At 53.8% G+C, this 19,293-nt stretch overlaps 5 protein-coding genes across 5 annotated transcripts; 3 read left to right on the top strand and 2 right to left on the bottom strand.

Annotated features, from left to right (window-relative positions):
- Positions 1-39: 39 nt before the first annotated feature.
- On the bottom strand, positions 40-1,467 carry pgaX-1-1 (Exopolygalacturonase X-1; the record flags this gene model as incomplete). The annotated part of the gene is made up of 3 exons (XM_036644165.1): positions 40-273; positions 337-846; positions 901-1,467. 3 exons carry the CDS (start codon positions 1,465-1,467, stop codon positions 40-42), a joined length of 1,311 nt encoding a protein of 436 aa, XP_036490353.1.
- Positions 1,468-3,178: 1,711 nt separating this feature from the next.
- PME33 (putative pectinesterase/pectinesterase inhibitor 33) lies at positions 3,179-4,460 on the top strand (the record flags this gene model as incomplete). Its single annotated transcript, XM_036644164.1, has 2 exons — positions 3,179-3,998; positions 4,048-4,460. The coding sequence occupies 2 exons, from the start codon at positions 3,179-3,181 to the stop codon at positions 4,458-4,460; spliced, it is 1,233 nt and encodes a 410-aa protein (XP_036490350.1).
- Positions 4,461-4,690: 230 nt separating this feature from the next.
- hphIAM-0 (Modification methylase HphIA) lies at positions 4,691-6,862 on the bottom strand (the record flags this gene model as incomplete). The annotated part of the gene is made up of 1 exon (XM_036644163.1): positions 4,691-6,862. One exon carries the CDS (start codon positions 6,860-6,862, stop codon positions 4,691-4,693), a length of 2,172 nt encoding a protein of 723 aa, XP_036490351.1.
- Positions 6,863-8,329: 1,467 nt separating this feature from the next.
- Positions 8,330-9,916, top strand: CGCS363_v012313 (putative DNA glycosylase; the record flags this gene model as incomplete). Its single annotated transcript, XM_036644162.1, has 1 exon — positions 8,330-9,916. One exon carries the CDS (start codon positions 8,330-8,332, stop codon positions 9,914-9,916), a length of 1,587 nt encoding a protein of 528 aa, XP_036490355.1.
- Positions 9,917-11,115: 1,199 nt separating this feature from the next.
- On the top strand, positions 11,116-17,499 carry SEN1-0 (Helicase SEN1; the record flags this gene model as incomplete). Its single annotated transcript, XM_036644161.1, has 5 exons — positions 11,116-11,474; positions 11,531-15,220; positions 15,269-17,072; positions 17,146-17,364; positions 17,416-17,499. The coding sequence occupies 5 exons, from the start codon at positions 11,116-11,118 to the stop codon at positions 17,497-17,499; spliced, it is 6,156 nt and encodes a 2,051-aa protein (XP_036490356.1).
- Positions 17,500-19,293: the final 1,794 nt, after the last annotated feature.

Here is a 19,293-nt window from a genome sequence, read left to right as displayed (position 1 = left end):
TTATTAACGTAAATTTCTTTTGCGCACTTTGCCGGTCCCTTAGGACTTGGTGACGGCGGTGACGCAGTTGATGTCGAGCAGACCGGTGTCCAGGTTGGTGCACAGCCACTGGGCAGTCTTGCCGCTGGGGGTCTTGACGTCGATGCTCTCGGCGTTGATGTTGAGGCACTTCTCCTTGCTGCTGCAGACGAGGGTGCCGACGCGGGGGTCGTACTTGCTGGAGGCGGTGCCGTCCATGTTCTTGAAGTAGATGTCGCTGATGGTCATGTTGGACTGCGATGCGCATTAGCGTTGGGGGTTTCAAGATGGCAAATTTCCAAGGCGGGGAAGACTTACGGGGTACTGGTTGCAGAGCGTCTGGTTCTTCTGGCCGTAGCACTGGTCAATGGTGATGGCGTTGTCGTTGTTGGAGTGGTGGAAGGTGTCGTAGGTGACGTTCTTGACGTATCCAGAGCCGCCACCGCCGGAGAGGGAGGGCTGGAAGGGGGTGTCGATGCCGGGCCAGACCTTGATGCGGGCGCCGTCGGACGCGTTGGACATGGTGGTGTTGTAGACGTAGAGGTTCTCGACGATGTCGTAGGTGCCGACGTACTGGCCGAGGGAGCCGACGGAGATGCCGTGGGAGCCGTTGCAGACGAGGCCCTGGATGACGATGTTGGTGGAGTTGGGCTTGAAGGAGACGCAGTCGTCGCCGTTGTTGATGTTGGAGTTCTGGATGACGATGCCGTCGGAGCGGTAGGTGTCCCAGCCGTCCGTGTTCTTGGCGGGGTTGGACGAGGTCGAGCCGACCTTGATGTCAATGTCTGAGATGAGGAAGTCTGTGCTGTTGGCGATGAGGTTGAACCACTGCTGCGCGTTAGTATCAGGTCTTTACTTGAGGTTTGAATGGATGTCACTCACCATGGGGGAGTTGACCATGTTAATGCCGGTGAAAGAACCGCCGTTCAGGCCATCCGTGACAAACATGATGGGTCTCTCAAGGGTGGCGTTTGACGCGAATCGGTCGTACCACTTCTGGCCGTTTCCTTGGAGGGTACCAACGCCGTTGCCGTAGATGTGAACATCCTTGCCGCCAAACACCCACATGGCCGATGAGCCTTGGAAGTTGTACTTGAAAGTACGCGGCAGCCAGTGCTCGATGTCGTCGCAGAAACCGACGGTACCCGTCAGGGCGACATCGACGGCGTTCAGGAAGGTGAGATCCAGAGGGTTGCAGATGTTGTAAGTCTGGTCCAGAACGACGGTGCCGCCGTTGTTGCAGTCCTTGAAGGCCTTGAGGATGTTGCCGCTGTCGTCGGTGCCGTTGCCGAGAGGCTTGACGGCGCAGGTCTTGGTCCTCGGAGCCGAGGACGGGAAGGCGCGGCCGGGATGGAACGGCGCGGCCTTGATGTCTGGGCGCGCGGCCTGGGTGAGGGGAACCAGCGCGGCGGCAGCGACGAGGCCACCGAGGAGTGTGGGAGCGACCATGGTGATGATTATCCGTTAAGCGAAGGGCGCGATGTGCCAAGTTTTTCTTTTCTGCCAAGGGATGCGAGGTTGGTCGACACTCTGGGATTCTCCAAATGCCTCCAATTGAGAATCGAGGAAGCAGTACTTATATCGGATCGTGGTTTTCTCAAATGGGAGGCTCACGTTTCTCGGCACGGCAAGGTCATCGCGGCGAGTCCACCTTCAATGACACGAGATAGGGGGAGGGCTACTGTAGCTGACGCAGTGCACTAGGAAGGGCCTAAGGTAGCAGGGGCAGCACATGGCATGGGGTCTGATTTTTCCGTCCATACGAAGGGGACGAAAGAGCGCAACGGGGACTTAAGGACGAGATAGGACGAGGCCACGAGGACTTCATGGCGAGGACGGGGGGAAACGAATCAAACGATTCGTCCCATCTTGTGTTGGTGGAGCAGAACAACCAACAAGCTTTTGTGGTTCGTTTGGCGGTGCCAGGAACACGCCTGTGGTGATTGGTGCGGTGATTTCCGCCCCTTCCGGACACTGCCAGATCTGGGCAGAGCGCTGATGAAAGTGGACTGAAGGCGGACGGAGGGCGACTCGGTGAAGTGGTGGAAGACATGGAGACCCGGCGTGGGCGTCAGGGGGAAACTTTGGACGGGTGTTTCTTGAAGTTCAAGAAGAGTTTGGAGCGCCGGCGAAGTTGGGATGAAGTGGATTTCCCTTCCATGGATACTGCATAGACCACTGTAAAAACCCCGGCAGCAGTGTCCGCAAATTTGCTCGGCGACGGGCGTCTTCGCTGATGTTACTGGTCATCAATTACAGTGCGGGCTAGCGCTAATTGAGGGCCAACGCAGGAGGTAATTGAGCGCTGGGATTTCCCCACGAAGCCAACCGCCATGTGGGGGCGCCGCCGCCCAGAGAGCCAAGCCGGTTGGCTTGATGGCTTGCCGCGTTTCCGAAGGCTTGGTATTTGTGCTTAATTCTGTCCGTCGTCATCTGCTGTTCCTGTCGCCAGTTGATGGAATCTCGTCTGTACGGACACTATCTGAGTCTCCAGAGTTTCCGGGCTTAGAGTGCTAGGCGGTGCACCACTACTCCAGACTCCAGGTTGTTACAAGCTTCTTCCCCGCATCCAGCGTTCGTCGTTAGCGTCATGACCCGTCGACCGTTTGCCTGGGGCCGGTCTTCGGCTTGCGACGTGGTTCGTGGAACATCTTCAAACCGTCGCTGAAATTCTGTCCCATCTGCAGCTGCAGGCCCTGCAGAGCCGCCAAAAGTTGGGGTAGCGAGGTGTCATTGGGGGATGCAGTCTACCTCAACCTCCTCATTCTTCTCCCATGTGCCGGCTGCCGTGTTGACTACACCACATGTCAGTCCCATGTCCTCTTCACCCCAAATGCCACGCACTCTGGGGTAATATCTCCGTCTACCCCGCGTCGACCTGGTCCTTGTTGATCTGCATCTTTGCCAATTTGTCGGGTGTGTGCCATTGCAAATGCTACTCTGATGGACACTATCCGGACAAGGGCAACCGGGAAAGCTTGAGCAGCAATGAGTCGAGCCGGTTAATATCGAGAAAGGGGCCAGACGAAGCCTGCCGGAAGCTACCTATATAATATCCAAAGCTCTGGGCTTTATTGTTTGCGTGTAACTCTTGGATGACACCTCACCCTCCTTCTCCAGCTCGGCCGAGTCCCCAATTGTGTGTGTAGTACAGTTCGCCATGAAGAGCTCCGTGTCTTTGTCCCTCCTCCTGCCCCTGGCATCCATTGCCACCGCCGCGGGCATCCCCAGCGGCCCAGCCAAGACATACGCAGACTGCCAAAAGAAGACCTGCGATAACCCCCTCGACGGCTGTCCCCCAAACACAATCTTCGTCAGCAAGTCCTCCTCCAAGGCGAACTTCACCACCATCCAGGCCGCCATCGCCTCCCTCCCCAACAACACGGACGCCTACACCATCCTCATCGCCCCGGGCAACTACACCGAGCAGCTCAATGTCACACGCCAAGGCCCGTTAACCCTCCTGGGCATGACGGACCGGCCCGCCTCGTCCCGTTTGTACGCCGACGTCAGCCTCAACACCACCGCCTCCAACAAGAACGAGGTCCAGATCTGGTGGAACGCCGCCAACCACAACGTCGCTTTCCCCGACAACGCCTACACCAGCGTCCTGACCGTCGGCCCCAACCTCAACGCCACCCTCACCGGCTCCGGCCCCACGGGCTTCCCCGTGCCCGACGACACACCTTTTGGATGCTCGGACTTCCGCGCCTACAACATTGACTTCAGGAACGACGAGTACCCCTTCTCCAACGGCCCTGCGCACGCCGTCGGTGTCAGCAGGGCCAACGCGGGCTTCTATTCCTGCGGCCTGTACAGCTACCAGGATACCCTCTACGTCGGCAAGCTAGGCAATGCCTACTTTTACGACAATGTCATTGCTGGCCAGACGGATTTCTTGTATGGCTTCGGCACCGCGTACATTGAGAAGTCGACCCTTTCCCTCCGCAACTGCGGTGGTGGCATCACTGCCTGGAAGGGTAAGTTACACTCACAGCCAACTTTGAGTCCTTCCATTAACATTCATAGGAACCAACACAACATTCGAGAACAAGTACGGCGTCTACATCTCCGACTCCCAGGTCATCGCCGCCAACTCATCCATCGCGCCGGTCATCAAGGGTGCCTGCCCCCTCGGCCGCCCCTGGAACGCCCAGCACCGCTCCATCTTCATGGAGTCATACTTTGACGCGAGCATCAAGCCCGAGGGCTACATCCCCTGGGGTACCACAGACCCCCGCACCAACAACTACACCTTCATGGCGGTGTACAACGACAGAGGCCCGGGCTGGACGCCTACCCAGATGGCTGCCAGCGGCGTCACGTACGTGCTCAACGAGACAGCGGTCGAGCCGTACAGGAATCCCGTCGATGTCTTCCAAACTGAGGACGGCAAGAACGGATTCATTTCCTGGATTGATCAGAGTGTATTGCGGTCATGATATCTAACTAGACCTGCCAAGCAAGGAGAGCAAAACATAATATTGAATGTCAAGACATGAAAGTCGTGTTCCTTTCCATCGTGATATCCTTCCTTTGTTGTCGTTCCCAGATGAATTGGTGACGTATGATGTTGTCAACCAAAGACAACCATTTCCTTCTCTCAAAAAGCAATCGAGACACTCAATAACCAAGTCGTTCTCTCAATATGAACCATGTGCCTTGATGGGGCTCAGTCGATGAAAATGGGCAAATCTCTTACGCAACCCACCTGGGGAGGCTCAGGCGTACCCGGAAGAGATAGAGTAGCCGAGCGAGGCGAGTCGGGAACGTCGGGCACGGGCACATCTTCCATTTCGATGTCGGAGTCAATGTCGAACTTGATCTCACACTGTTCATCTTCGTCAAGCATGATTGCCTGATCGAGAGAACCACCGCCAACGCCGACGTCCATTGGTAGAAAAAGGGGTTGAACGAGTTCCAGCGGTGACGGTTGGCGAGGTCCCTCCGACACAAAGATCAACTCCCTCCCTCCTACGCTAGCTCTGCCAGGTCGTGAGGCCGCAAGACCGTCGACTTCTAGCAGCCAGTCTTTCAAGTGCTCGCAAAGGAGCTTAACGACACACGCTGGGAATGCGTTTCCGATCTGTTTCTTCAGGACGGCTTTAGAAGCAGGCGAAAACTTGTGCCAGACCGGGAAACCCTGAAGACTGGCGAACTCTCTGACGGTGTACGCGCGCGTATTGCTGTAGTGCCGGTTCTGACCGCCGGAACAGGTGACACATCTTTTCAAGATTTGATCAGGGTCACTGACCACTGATCCGGAAGGAGGCGGGCTGTCAGTAACCTCTTCGTCTGGGTTGTGGAACGTCGAATCGTCGGTGATCTTCCGAAGGGCCTGCCTGATTGTGACGTATTTCGATAGGCCGCCAAGTCCTGTCTCGGAATGCGTTGCTGTCGGGAATGGAGGCAGCTTTTCACCTGGGCAAGCGCCAATCATTATCAACCTCTTTCTAGTTTGAGGTAGTCCCCAGGTCTGTAAGTGCACGATCTTCCAGGTTACCGAGTATCCGAAATCGGTGAAGCCGCCGACTAGCGAGCAGAAGAAAGGGTCGTGACAGTTCTGTAAGATTCCAAAGGTTTGTTCCAACGTAAAGACTCGAGGTCTTAGCCTCTCCACTAGACTTCTGCAAGCAAACAGAGCTGCAATGTTGGCTTCATCGTTCACTCCCGGGATAGTGTGTGCCGGCGACCATGTCTGGCAGGGTGGTGACAGGTGGAGGATGTCGGTACGCATAGGTACGTCCGCGTGGCTTAGTATAAACTCATCAACGGATGTTTGAAAAAGCGTTGTCTCTGGGAAGTTTAGTCTGTAGCTGTCGCAAGCCTTTTCCCAGTGGTCGACTGCGAACTGAACGTGTAATCCAGCCCTCTCGGCTCCACGAGAGAAACCACCTGCGCCGCAGAAGGAGTCGAAGACTGTGTAGCGCTGCTTGCCGTCACCTGTCTCTGGAAGGTGCGATCCCCCCCGAATGGTAAGGCCCCTCCAGTCCTGTCTCAGGTCGTCTTCTTCGACCTTGTGCTCTTCCCTCTTGACTTCAATAGCGCGGACACGTTCAAGTGTCCAGTGGTGAGCTTTTCCCTTAGCCTTCATCTTCCAGTCTCGGTAGTGGATAAAGAAGTTCCAGCGACACACGAGGGGTCCTTCCTTCTCAACAGCCTCATGGCTGCAGAAAGCGTGCGCCGTATACCGGTGCTGAGGGTAAGGGGCGTTAGTGACATGCAGTGATCGTGAGGCGTGTCCAAGGGCTGTAGCTGAAACCTCAATTCTCGCTTGAACTTCCGCCGGTCGGTCATCATCTGCATCAATTTCATAGAGACAGAAGATCTCGTTCAGTTTCCGAGGGAGCTTAGCCATGAGTGTTCGAGACCGGCAAAAAGGCATCCCGCAAATCTTGAGTTCACCGGTTTCCAAGTTCTCGAGGATACTGGTGACTTTGATGAAGTGGATTGCAATAGCCGTTGAAGGTGCCTGCTCAGGGTCCACGTCATAAAACTTGCCGACTTTGATCGGGCGGCCATTATGACAGACTTTCGTGTGTTCGCGCTGAGGAACCTCTCGCTGCGGCTTAGGACGACGCTTTCGGGACCGACGAACGATAGTTGGCTCGTCATCGATCGTCAAGTCGATTAGGCCTTCCAGGGCCTCGCTCGCAAGGTTCTCGTCTTTCTCCTCGTCCACGCCGCCGCTTGAATGTGAAACTGAAGACCGGTTCTTTTCAGGCTGGTAATTCTTGACCCGCCATGCAATCTCAACGACCTCGCGATCAACCTCTGATACTAGGTCATTTTCGTCCACATCTATGGCATTTTGTGGACTCTCTCCAGAGCGTCGGCCATTCATGGTGACTGCTATCTTCCGAGTTAGTGTTATGTGCCTGCATGGGGAAGAAGCTACTCACCCTGTGTAAAGTTGACAGTTGATAGAGGCGAAGTCGGGGTCGAGCTCAAGAAGAGATGGTCTGGCGAGTCTTTCCGAGTATGGCACTAAGTTCCTTGAGACACGGGTCTCTGGCTAGGTAGGTAGACAGCTAAGAGAAAGCAGGAAAGCTTCTTCGTCGAAGGCGGAAGCTAAGAAAGAGTAGCTGCCGTAAAGTGGGAAGTGGAAAGTGGAAGAAAGACGGAAGAAGTGAAGGTGGAGGTGTAAGGTAGGTGGAGGTGGTTGAGACAAGAGGAGGTGGAAGCCTAAAACCAGAGGTCGACTGGTCCAAGTGTGGGAGCGATCTAGATAGATAGGTAGATAGAGCTGGAGGGGATAGGTGGATTGGTGATGGAGACCTTAAATCAATCAACACACGGGTAGGGCAGGCGCGATGAATGCACAGTTATCTCTCAAAGGGGAAAGCGAGCTGGGTTAGCAGTCGGCTTTTTGAAAAACAAGAAGGAGCGGTTTGACGGGCCAACTGTCATCCACAGAAAAGGGAGGCGCGATAGAGCTGTGCACATGCCCTCCTCCTTCTTGCTTGGTTCGGAGTTTCAACGACGCACCCTCAGGCTTTCTTGTCCACAACAAACCTCCACACCGACAACAACTCCCATCTGCTTCACATACAGCCAACCAGCCAACAACTCTCCACATTAGCACAAACACACACGTTCTTCATACACATCCAGCCAACCACTAAGACTTAATTCTCAAGTCATTCAAAGGCTTTTCAAATCCCCTTTCCTCCACAAAACTTATCCACACGTGACCATTATCAGCCTTACCCTTTCAGGGGTATCTTATGAGGTAGGCATAAGATCTTCTGGTCATCAACTCATACAAGGTCGCGCCTGCTCGTATTAGTGTAAGTTCTTCACCTCGCGTGGTGTCATCTATCTGCGAAGAGTCTTTCAGGGGTAGGTTTCCCATCTGTGTGGACAACAAGCTAATCAGCCTCAAACAGCTTATCCCACGCGCACATCTTTCTTCATCCCACCTTTCTTACACACTTCATCCCCAGGCTTTCACCTCCATCACAACTTCGCACTGCTCGATAGAGGTTGAATCCCAAGTAAACAACCAGAAGATTAGCAACAGCATACCATCCAATGGTTTTAGTCGCGCCATCCCCCTTTTCTGTCATCCTTGTCTCATGAGCCAGTTTACTCTCGCTGCTATCACGTCTGGACCAAAGGAGACACAAGCCTGTCTTTGAGCAGACAACAAGCATTCAGCCTTCAAAGATCACAAGTATCTCAGCCACGCCTTCTGAAGTACAAAACACCATCCCGCACTCCTGGTACGTTTGCGATTGGCTCGCCCCTTGAACAATAGTTACTAATAGTACAACATCTAGTCTCCCTAGTTACAAGTACAGCAGACAGAATGCAGACTCGAGCTGCCGCAAGACTTGCAGCGAAAGCTGCCTCCCAGCCTCAGGTGACAAAGACAGAGCCTGTGAAGGCTGGAACAAAGCGCGCAGCAGCTGCCCAGCCTACTGAGACCCGACAGGCGAAACGACGTGGAGCAAAAGCCAAGCAGACATCTCAGCCGGCAAAGAAGGCCATCGATGTTCTTCCCCATGGGTTGGGAACTATTCATCATGGGAACAGCATCCAGGCTACAAGCGGCGTTCAGGGGGTGAACGGCAATCTCCAGGAACACACAGCTACTCCGAACGACGATGACAAGCTGGAGAGCAGTGGCCATCAGAAGAATGATGATGTCCAGAAGGGTACTGCTAAAGAGAAGAGTACTGCTGGCGGAAAAGATAAGAAGAGAATCCCTAATCCCTACGGTCTGATGCCTGGCCGAACGCCCTTTCCTAACCACCAGGGCCCAACAGCAGAACAATGCCAAATTGTTCACGATATACTCACTGCACAGCATGGCGAGAGAAAGTCTCCAAGCAAGATCCTGCCACCATCTACTGAGGTTGCAGGATGTGGCGAGGTACCAGACATCTTGGATGCAATGATGCGAACAATGGTTAGCGCGAACACAAAGATGACCAACGCGGACAGGGTCATCAAAGAAATCATCAAGGTGTACGGTGTGCTCGACAAGGATGGTCTTGGGGCTGGCAGCATCGACTGGAATGCTGTCCGACTGTCCCCGATTCAAAAGCTTCGGAAGGCGATGATTACTGGTGGACTTTCTAAGGTGAAGAGCGAGCAGATGAAGGAAATCCTCGACAAAGTGTTTGAGGAGAACCAACTCAGAAAGGCAGCATTTGTCAAAGAAAAGGAATCAGAAGAGGCGGCAAGTGTGAAAGGAGCTGCCAAAATGAGCCAAGGCCAAAAGGACCACCAACTACTCAAGATTGACAACGGAATTTTGACACTGGACCACATCCGCACCATGCCAGCAGCCGAAGCAATGCCAGAGATCCTGCAGTACAAGGGCATTGGCATCAAGACAACTTCATGCCTTCTCCTTTTCTGCCTCCAGCAACCCAGCTTCGCAGTCGACACGCACGTTTGGCGATTCTGCCTGTGGTTGGGATGGGTTCCCAGAAAGGCAAGTGCCGATAACACCTTCAAGCATTGCGACTACCGGGTTCCCGACGAGTTGAAGTATGGCCTCCATCAGTTGTTCATCGTGCATGGGCAGCAGTGCTACCGCTGCCGCAGTGGCACTGCGAAGGGTACGGCTCAGTGGGATGCTGTCGTCTGCCCCCTCGAGCATCTCCTAGACCGTTTCGAGAAGCACGAGGCTAAGGCGCCCAAAAACTCGACGAAGGCCAGTCTCAAAGAGGAGAAAACTGATATTGAGGAGCCTTCAGAGGAGACGGTGGATGAGGACACGGAGCAGGCACCCAAGGAAGATGACAGCGCTGAAGACGAAACCCAGAGTCGGTCTTCTGAAGATGGAAGTGACGGCAACGCAATCTTGGAGAAGCGGCCGAGCGACAACGGCGAGGTCGAACTGCGACGAAGTCGGCGGATCAAGAAAGCCACACAGTCCGACTGAGAGAGTTGGAGGGTCTTAAGAGCAGTGGTGGTTACATGCGTGCGAAGCGGTCGATTATCTTGGAAGGAGGCGATTTCTCTTTTTCTTCTCTATTTATTTCCAGCGGTTGCGATTCTTTCGGACAGGTGCTCTCACAGGACTTGGACCTACTTTGGTACCCAGAAAGGGGAGATTGCTCTTTGATCACGTCATTTATAGCTTGCTTCTTCTCTCCTCGACACACAGGTGTATATTAGCTAGATAGACAGATTCCCAGACGGGTTGCATTTCAGGCATTTTCTAGAACACCTCGCATGGTCAAATGAGGGATGCTTCCTTTAGTGACCCAATGTGCTGTTCTTGTCATAGAAGATACAGAGAGTCTTAAAGAGACTTTGTTGAACCATCAGGAAAGCTCCTCCTCGAGATCTCATCTGGTGACAGAGGACTAAGAGACGAGGTTGTGAAGAATGGGAGGCTTAGAGATCAAGGATGAACTCGTGCCTGGTTTGGTGGTGAGGTGGGATTTAAGATGTGGTCAGTGCTTCGAAGCCCAAGCCTCAGTGGCACATGTGCTGAAGCATCGACCGGTCACACCGAAAATGCCTGACGTAACCTGCAGAAGGTACAAAGTTACCTAAGGCAGCTGTGAAGGGACCCATTTGCCATTGCACCCCCTGTCGACACGTTAGATGCGCTTTAATGGGATTTTGAACGCCAGGCCGCGTCCCAGCCGGGCCGGAGCGTGTCACTGCACTTTTTGCAGCCCACTTCATTTTCAACACCCGTCGCCAACTCTGCCACCCAGCAACCACCACCTCCACGATCGTGGACTCCTACCTTCCTTCCTCCACGATCAACCTGTCCAGTCCTGTACTCCTTCCTACCTTGTTTTGCTCGACGATCTATTTAATTCTCAGCTGGCGACCTTCCCACCCTCGACCTTCCCTCCTGCAACCCCAAAACCGAGCAACGCAGAGAAAGATCCATCGACACGACGACTCGCCCTCACTTACCGTGATACCTTTTCGCAAGGTCTGGGTAGCTTCTCGACGCTGTGAAAAACCGAAAGATCGCCTCGCGTTTATGCGCGCGAACCGCAGTGGTCGCCGTCCATCTCCGACCTATCGTACGCTGCGCGCTCGATACACTTTCCCTTAATCTGCCACCGCCGTCTACCCATCACGACATGCCTCCGTGCTCACAAACACGACGATAAAATGGATGCACAACCTGTCGAGGATATCCTCGAAGAAAATTTCCGCAAATTCGGTCAAATCCCGCCAGACGTCCATCTTCTCTGCCCGAAAGTCGACGAAGACGACTACGAGGATTACGATGATGTGGACTCGGCCGGCGAAGAGATCTCTGCCCTGCAGAAGAAGGAGAGAGTCGAGGCCTGGAAGAAGCGTCTCGACATCGTCTACTGGACCAGCCTTCTTCTTGCCTACGGAAAGGACAAGGCCGGTGTCTGGTTGGAAGAATGGGGAAAGCGAATGGCCATCAATCTTCACAACTGCGACAAGTGCGTCATGAACTGGCACATGCATCGCAAGAAGTACCTGCGGGTATTTGCTGAGTAGGTTTTGGCTGGGAAATTGCCCAGATGCGAGCTTGTTGCTAACTTTCTCGCAGAAAATGGCCCGAGGACGCTGTCTCCGGCATCGAAAACTGTCTCCACACCTTCGACTTCGACCGCATAGATAAGGGCCTCGAGTGGGCACAAAAAATCATTGAAAAGGTCGAGGCTGACGGCCGCGCCTTTTCGAGAGCGGACCTTGGGGAGGACCAGGGCGCCGTGCTTTTGACTGTCTACGAAGCCCTATGCTGTATGGCATACGTCAGTCTGCCAGACAAGCGCCGACTTTTCCAATACGTCTTCGTCCGCCTTTCTGGCAAGAAACCCTTGAAGCTTGGAGAAAATGTTCTCCTTCCGGCCATGACCCAATTTCTGTTCGACGAGGACAAGACAAGATTGCAATTCGCAGAGAAGTCTTGGGAGAGACTCCGGCCAAAGTCACTCACACAGGAGCAATTTGACTGGGCTGTTCATGATAACCTAGCTCAGGCAATCCAGGAGGTCGCCGCGCTACATCCTGAACAGTCCACTAACCTCCCCACGATCGAAAAATTCTGGAGAGCGATCAACTGGATTCTCAAGGCTCTCGACGAAAGACTTCTGCTGCATGGCATTCGTGGGATGGAAGTTAAGCCCAGCATCTATGACCTGCTATTCGTTCATATGCGATGCGAGTCGGAAGCCATCTTGCTGCTTGTCATTCAGGCGTTGACAGCTCTCCTGCAAACATCTCGGCAGGCCTTCTGGGACACAATCGGCGACGCACGACCCTTCGTTGTTGTCGAGCAGGTCCTGTCAACACGGCTGTTCAGGCAGCTCCTCTCCCAGTCGCTTACCTTCGCCATTCAAGCCAACGACAACTCCGAAGATGTCGAGTCAATTACAACGTCGTGGATTAATACCTGGATCCAGTCTCTCAACCGCAACCAGAAAGGCGACGCCTGTGAGCAGTTGCTTCATCTTCTCTTCGAGCAGATAATCCACGAACCCAGCATCGGTGAGCAGGGAAAGGCCGCCTGTATCCGAGCCGGCTTGGACGCTCTTGAACATGTCCTTCGAACGTTTTTGGACCCGTCCGTTAATGTCATTTCGGGAACAACATCAGTTTACATCAACTCGATTCTCAACGTTGCAATCAAACATAAGGACGTCATCAGAGACGGAGCGCACACGAGAAGCCAAGATCAACACACTTTGGGGGTGCCCAAAGCTGCCTTGAGCGTCATCAGTGCTGCCCTGACCTTGGATTCTCGGGTTACTGCGGAAGAGCATCTTGAACTCCGTAAGAACGATCATGCAGCTATCCAGACGGCTGTCACGCGGAATTCAGCAGACCTGTGGGATGCATTCCTGGATGACCTCTACAGCGGACAGTCTGCGTTGGCGAAGACCATGCTTATGGCGATGGCGCCTCTCATCAATGTTGAAAAATTCCGTCCTCCCCGAAAGGAGCCTGATAAACTCGACAAGGCTCGACAGGACTTCAACACCAGATTCGCCAAAATTGCCGACGTATTGAGCAGAGTCATGCAGCGACTTTGTGAGTTTACCGTCCCAGAGCTGGACAAGCTGTGTCTTGGCGGCCAGTCTATCCGACCCATCATTGCCTTCACCGTCCATGGCGAGAACGACATTAGTAGCGCGAGCTCTGAACTCATCAAGACTATCACCGAGACGTCATCTCGTTCCGAAGCTATGACGGCATTACTGGAGCGCCACCTAAGCACGACGTTGTCTTCCATGGTTTTCGCTACGCGCAAGATTATGGAGCCTAGCAACCTGGCGTGGGGACCTGCACGCCATGTCATCAACACCGCCAAGGATGTTCTCAAGGGCCTCAGCGATCTGTCTTCCGGTGTTCTTAGATCCAAAACTCTGGACTCAGGGGAGTCGAACGCGGTCACCTTGTGGTGGAGTACCAACTGGAAATACATCGAGTTGGCATTTCAGTCTACCGGGAGCTGGTCGCACCAGGCTGAAATCCAGGTGATGCAGGATTTCTGCAGAGACGTCATTGAATTGGCGGATGGGTTGCTGGCTCAGGACGGCCTGCTAACTTCAGCTCTGCGGGAAAACCCCTCAAACCAAGGAAAAGACCTGACCAAGATGCAGCTGCTCCTGAAGGAGCCACAGCGTCATCTGAATGGCATCGTCCGAATGCTTCGCTTGAGAGACTTGTACCTGGTTGAGGTGACTGTTAAGGTGGTCGCCAAGCTGCTCAACCGACTTCGGGAGAATGATCTCGAAATCCCGGGCGAGCCAAAGGCGTTTGTCCAAGACTCGTGCATCAAGGCTTCGAACGGTAGGTACCCGATCAGCACGAATCTGAGTGATCAACAACGAGCAGAGCTACTGAAGTCTCTGGGAGAGGACGACGAGGTCGAAATCATTCAAATTGGTGCTGCTCCGAAGACCGAAAAACCAAAGAAGCAGAGCTCCCTCGATGCGTGGTCAAAATCCGGAACCTCGACACCTCTCACCAGTCGATCAAACAAGCAAGATGTTCTGGAACTCAGCAGCTCGGTCGACAAGAACCGGTCAATCTTGGATAGAATGGCGGCTCGTCAAAAGGTCCCCTCAACCGTGTCCAAGCCGTCCTTGACGGCGTTGAAGTCGAGACCTGAACCAGCAGTCTCCATGGCATCAAAGAACGCACTTATTGAATCGAGAAAGAAGGCCAAGGCAGAAAAGCTGAAGAGAGACGCTGAGATGATCGCCAAAGCCAAGGCCCTTCGAGGTCCCCTCAATGTTGGCGAAGGCTCAGGTCTGAAGGGTCTCGGTGGTGTCGTTGGAAAAGAGCACGCACCCCAAAAGAGCCAGATTATGGTTGACAGCGACGAGGAAGACGATGACGACTCTGAGGACGAGGACCTCGACAATCTCCTTAACAAGGGTGAGCAAGGCAAGAAAGCGATGGACGAGGCCACGAGGCGCCGCGAGCGAGCACTACTTGAGAAGACTCGCGGTCCTGTTAAAAAGGTAAAGGTGCAGCGATCCGCGAAAGATATGCGTGCTCGTTTGATTCCCCCCATGGACCAGCTTCACCAGGCTATCTTGGAGTGGGATATCTTCCATGAAGGCAATGACCCCCCCTCAACCTCAGGATCCATTGCCTGCACTCGGGTGGCAGATTCGTACGCTCATCCCGGGGAGTACAAGCAGACTTTCCTTGGTCTTCTCATCTCCGAAGCCTGGAGATCTTTCGTGACTTCTAAAGACGAGACGACTTCCAAGAGTTATGGGCTCAAGATTGCGTCTCGCATGAATGTCGACAAATTCCTTGAAGTGACCGCCAGCATCCCCACCACCGAAAATAAGGAGAGGATGCTGTCCGAAGGTGACATCATCCTTCTGTCAACGGGCAAGAACCCCCTGACTGATACCGCTGAACCTCATGCTCTGGCAAGAATCTGGAAGACCAGCTATAAGAAAGATAGGCTGGAAGTGACCTACCGCTTGAATAGCAAAAACAATCCCTTGATCGTTGCCGGTGCCCTCAACAATGGGTCCGAGTTGCAAGCTGTCAAAATCACCAATATGACGACAATTGAGAGAGAGTATGCTGCGCTCGAGAGTTTGCAGTACTACGATCTCATGGTTGAGGTCCTGAAGGCCGAACCATCTCCTGTCCTGGAATACGGCAACGAAGCTGTCGACCGCGTGATGCAAAACTACCAGCTTAATCCTGGTCAAGCCAAAGCTATCCTCGGTGCCAAGGACAATGATGGATTTACCCTCATTCAGGGGTCAGTTGTTCAAGATCCATATTTTTGACAAGTGCTAATGCTGTACAGACCACCCGGAACGGGCAAGACCAAGACCATCGTGGCCATGGTTGGCTCGCTGCTCACAGGCAATATCCAGCCTCAAGGAACTGCGATAAAACCGAAGATTCCCGCTGGCCAAGCCAACCAGAATGCCATGCCCAAGAAGCTTTTGGTGTGCGCCCCCAGTAACGCGGCCGTTGACGAACTGGTGCTACGTCTGAAGCAGGGCGTGAAGACGATGACCGGATCATTCCACAAGATCAATGTATTGCGTTTGGGTCGAAGCGATGCCATCAACGCTGCTGTCCGCGACGTCACTCTTGATGAGCTTGTCAAGCAGCGACTGGAAGGAGACAACACGGGAAATAAGGCTCGAGAGGAGCGCGAAAAGATGCACAAGGATGCAGCCAAGGTTCGAGATGAGCTCGCGGATCTCCGGCCCAAGCTGGAGGAGGCTCGCGCTAACGGCGACCGCAACGTCGTTCAAGCCCTTCAAAGGTCTTTTGACCAGCTGAAGCGAGTTCAAGTCAATATCGGTGCGAAGATCGACGAGGAAAAGGCAAGCGGCAACACGGCAACTCGTGAGGCTGAAATCCGGCGTCGCCAGGTTCAACAAGAGGTCTTGGACGGAGCACAAGTACTGTGCGCCACATTGAGCGGTAGTGGTCATGAGATGTTCAAGAACTTGAACGTCGAGTTCGAGACGGTAATCATCGATGAAGCCGCGCAGTGTGTCGAACTGAGCGCCTTGATCCCCTTGAAGTATGGCGCCACCAAGTGCATTCTGGTCGGTGATCCAAAGCAGCTGCCGCCAACTGTGCTCTCGCAGTCTGCTGCGCGCTTCGGATACGACCAGAGTTTGTTCGTCCGAATGCAGCGCAACTTCCCCAACTACATCCACATGCTCGACCGGCAGTACCGAATGCACCCGGAGATCAGCCGGTTCCCCAGTCTGGAATTCTACGAGGGCAAGCTTGTCGACGGCGACGATATGGCCGATCTTCGTCGTCAGCCTTGGCACGCCAGTGCCCTTCTTGGCCCTTACCGATTCTTTGACGTCGAGGGTTCGCAGGAGAAGGGCAACAAGGGTCGCTCTCTAGTGAACCACGCAGAACTGAGAGTTGCCATGCAGCTCTACGAACGGTTCCGAGCAGACTTTGGCAGACAGATTGATATCCGTGGCAAGATCGGCATTATCACGCCTTACAAAGCCCAGCTGCAAGAGCTTCGCTACCAATTCGGACGGCAATACGGAGACGGTATCACTGATGATATCGAATTCAACACGACCGATGCTTTCCAGGGCCGAGAGTGTGAAATCATCATCTTCTCCTGTGTTCGAGCGAGCCCTACGGGAGGTATCGGTTTCATGCAAGATATCAGGCGTATGAACGTCGGTCTGACGCGTGCAAAGTCGTCGCTATGGATTCTGGGTGACTCAAGGGCGCTTGTCCAGGGTGAATTTTGGAACAAGCTCATTGAGAACGCGAGACAGAGAGCTCTATACACCAAGGGCGACATCATGGGCATGCTCCGCAAACCAAGCTCCATGAAGCCTCTGCCTCCGCCGACAAAACCAGCATCACCGGGCAACTCTGCTTCCGGTACCGATCAGAATGCTCAACAGATTCCCAGCAGAGAAGTCGACATGACGGACGTTCCGCCCTCACATCCGCGAAAGGCAGTTCCGCCTCCACAACAACCCCCCAGCCGTGTTCCTGCTTCCTCTCGAAACTCGGACAGGCCGCCAATCATTCAGTCATCGGCGCCAAAGCCAGAATCCAAGAAGCGACCATCAGATGCTGGCGATGCGCAACGCGGAGCCAAGAGGGTATGTAGTGACAGCACAAACAAACATTAAAACACGCAGCCTGCAATATCAGCGTCTAACTCAGCAACTATAGGTGACGACAGAACAGAACCGAGCCTTGAGCAGACCGCCGCCGACTGGACCGAAAGCGATGAACTTCGCGCCGAAGGAGCCTCAACAGGCGAAGGACCCGTCTGCTATGGTAGCCCTCGGTCTTACACCGGCTGCACGACCGCCGGCGGAGACACCGTCGAGTTCGAGGATGCCATCTTCGAGTTCCCCGATGATGCCTAACCGCAACCTGCCTCCTAGGGTAAGTCAATCAAGCACCAATCTTTAAGGATATCGCTGACTCGTTGAATAGCCTCCGGGGCCCAATGGACCTGTTATTCACAGGAAAAAAGCAAAGGCGGATCCCTTCATCCAAAGAAAGCCTCCCAGACGCTAAGGGAGCATACTTCGCGCGACGATTCTTGATTTCTAGAGTAAACTCTACACCAGGCTGGATTTGTTCAAGGGTTTTGCATCAGAGAGAAGGGGCAATACGAGCCCCTGGCGTTACAGGTCTAGGCAAGGGGCCATCTAGCATTGCGAAGGCGACATGTGTCACCTCTCGATCTTTGGACTAGCCATGGGGATATGCATGAGTTTGGGAGAACTTGATTCTCGGGAAGGCACAGTCTAAAGATGTGAAGGAGGAAATTTTTAGTGTATTACTACGCGGAACTTTGTATGTACTAGCAGGAAAAGAGGAAGGCGGTAGTGACATGGCATGGCGAGGCGATGCAGTAGGTGAAGATTGGTGAGGCGACTTATGCAGGGGCTGGGGATAGTATCCTGCGCTCCCGTGGTGTGACTTTTTGGGACGGACGGGAGGGCTAAGGTCACGGTAGCAGTAGTAGACGAGGCGAAGGTTTTCCCGGCCTCTCTTCTCCTGCTTACCTAGGACTGGAGGTAGATCCTGCAAGGCCACGCCGACGTACAGAGTGAGATGATGACGGGCACAGAGGACGACGCATGGCCAAGACAGGCCCCAACAAGACGCTTCCACCCTAGGCTGGCTTTGGCCAAGTTAAGCGGAAAGGTGTTCCAGTCGGGGCCAAGACATGCAGCGGCGGGCGAGACAGTTGGGACTCACTTGCCTAGGCTCTAATTTCCATCGCGAGTCGCGTGGCTGTTGGTGGGTGGGAAGAATAAGCTAAAATGTGCCGCAAGCAAGCAAGCAAGCCCAATGCCGTTTCAATCCCGCTTCCTTGTTGCCGCCACTTCACCTACCTTTTTACCATCTGGTGGAGGGGGGCAACGACGCTGTTTTTTTTTTATTTTATTTTTTTTTATATCATGGGTGATCGACGCCACACGTGGTTTGGGGAGGTACACCGTCACTTCGGAACCCTGAGGTTGTGTGAGACATTTTGAAGCAACCTACCACGTAACATTTGGGAGAGCTGAGAACGCGACGTTGAATGTGGCTTCTGCATAGTTTTAAACAATTAACGCGTCTTGAGATGCCACTTTCCACGCACGCAAGCGATTGAGGACTGTCCGCAGCGATACCACTTGTCGAGGTTGGAGGCTTCTTTCTGTTGAGATGAGGGTTTTCTCTGGGACCGTGGATGCGTGATTAAGCTGTGTGCATTAGACAGTATTACCTGCGGGCTTGCCGGGAGAGTTCCCCGGTGATGACATGCTTCTCTTTACGACCAATGTCATTGTCATTGGTTGCGATGGAATAGGACATCCAACCCCTCTGCAGCAGTTGTCATTTGTGTCTTTGTTATGATCTTGAACATGTATCGAGAAGCAGCGAGCACGTCGGCGACATATTTTTACTCAATATCGTAAAGTGATACTGTCTTCACTATCATTGCTCCTGTTTCTCATCGTCCTCGTGAGCTTTATACTGTCCAGATACTCTGCAAGTCGCTGCCGTAGGAGCGGAGGGAGGGCCGTCGTAGGGAGCGGTGGTGTAGGCATCAGCGAAGCTATTAGTAAGTTCTCCGTACGAATGAGTGCCGCGAAGGGAGGGCACGAAGGTGTCGACCAGGGGGATAAAAGCGTGAGAGTGCCAGGAACCAGCGCCGAGGGCGAAAAGTGGAGCGGGGCCGGCAACGACAAGAACGACGGGTTGGTTAGGAGTCGGAAGCGCAAGCACCGCATTAGCAGCTTGGCTGGGACGTGTGATAGAAGTGTCGGCGGCTAGTCTTGTTGATAGTGCCGGCAGAGCCTGCTATTTGCATCA

The sequence above is a fragment of the Colletotrichum siamense genome (genome assembly GCF_013390195.1).
Source record: "Colletotrichum siamense strain Cg363 chromosome Unknown KSG_Cg363_contig08, whole genome shotgun sequence".
Classification (NCBI taxonomy): Eukaryota; Fungi; Ascomycota; class Sordariomycetes; order Glomerellales; family Glomerellaceae; genus Colletotrichum; species Colletotrichum siamense.
Note: the sequence above shows the minus strand (reverse complement) of the source record. Positions and strands in the feature narration are given on the sequence as shown.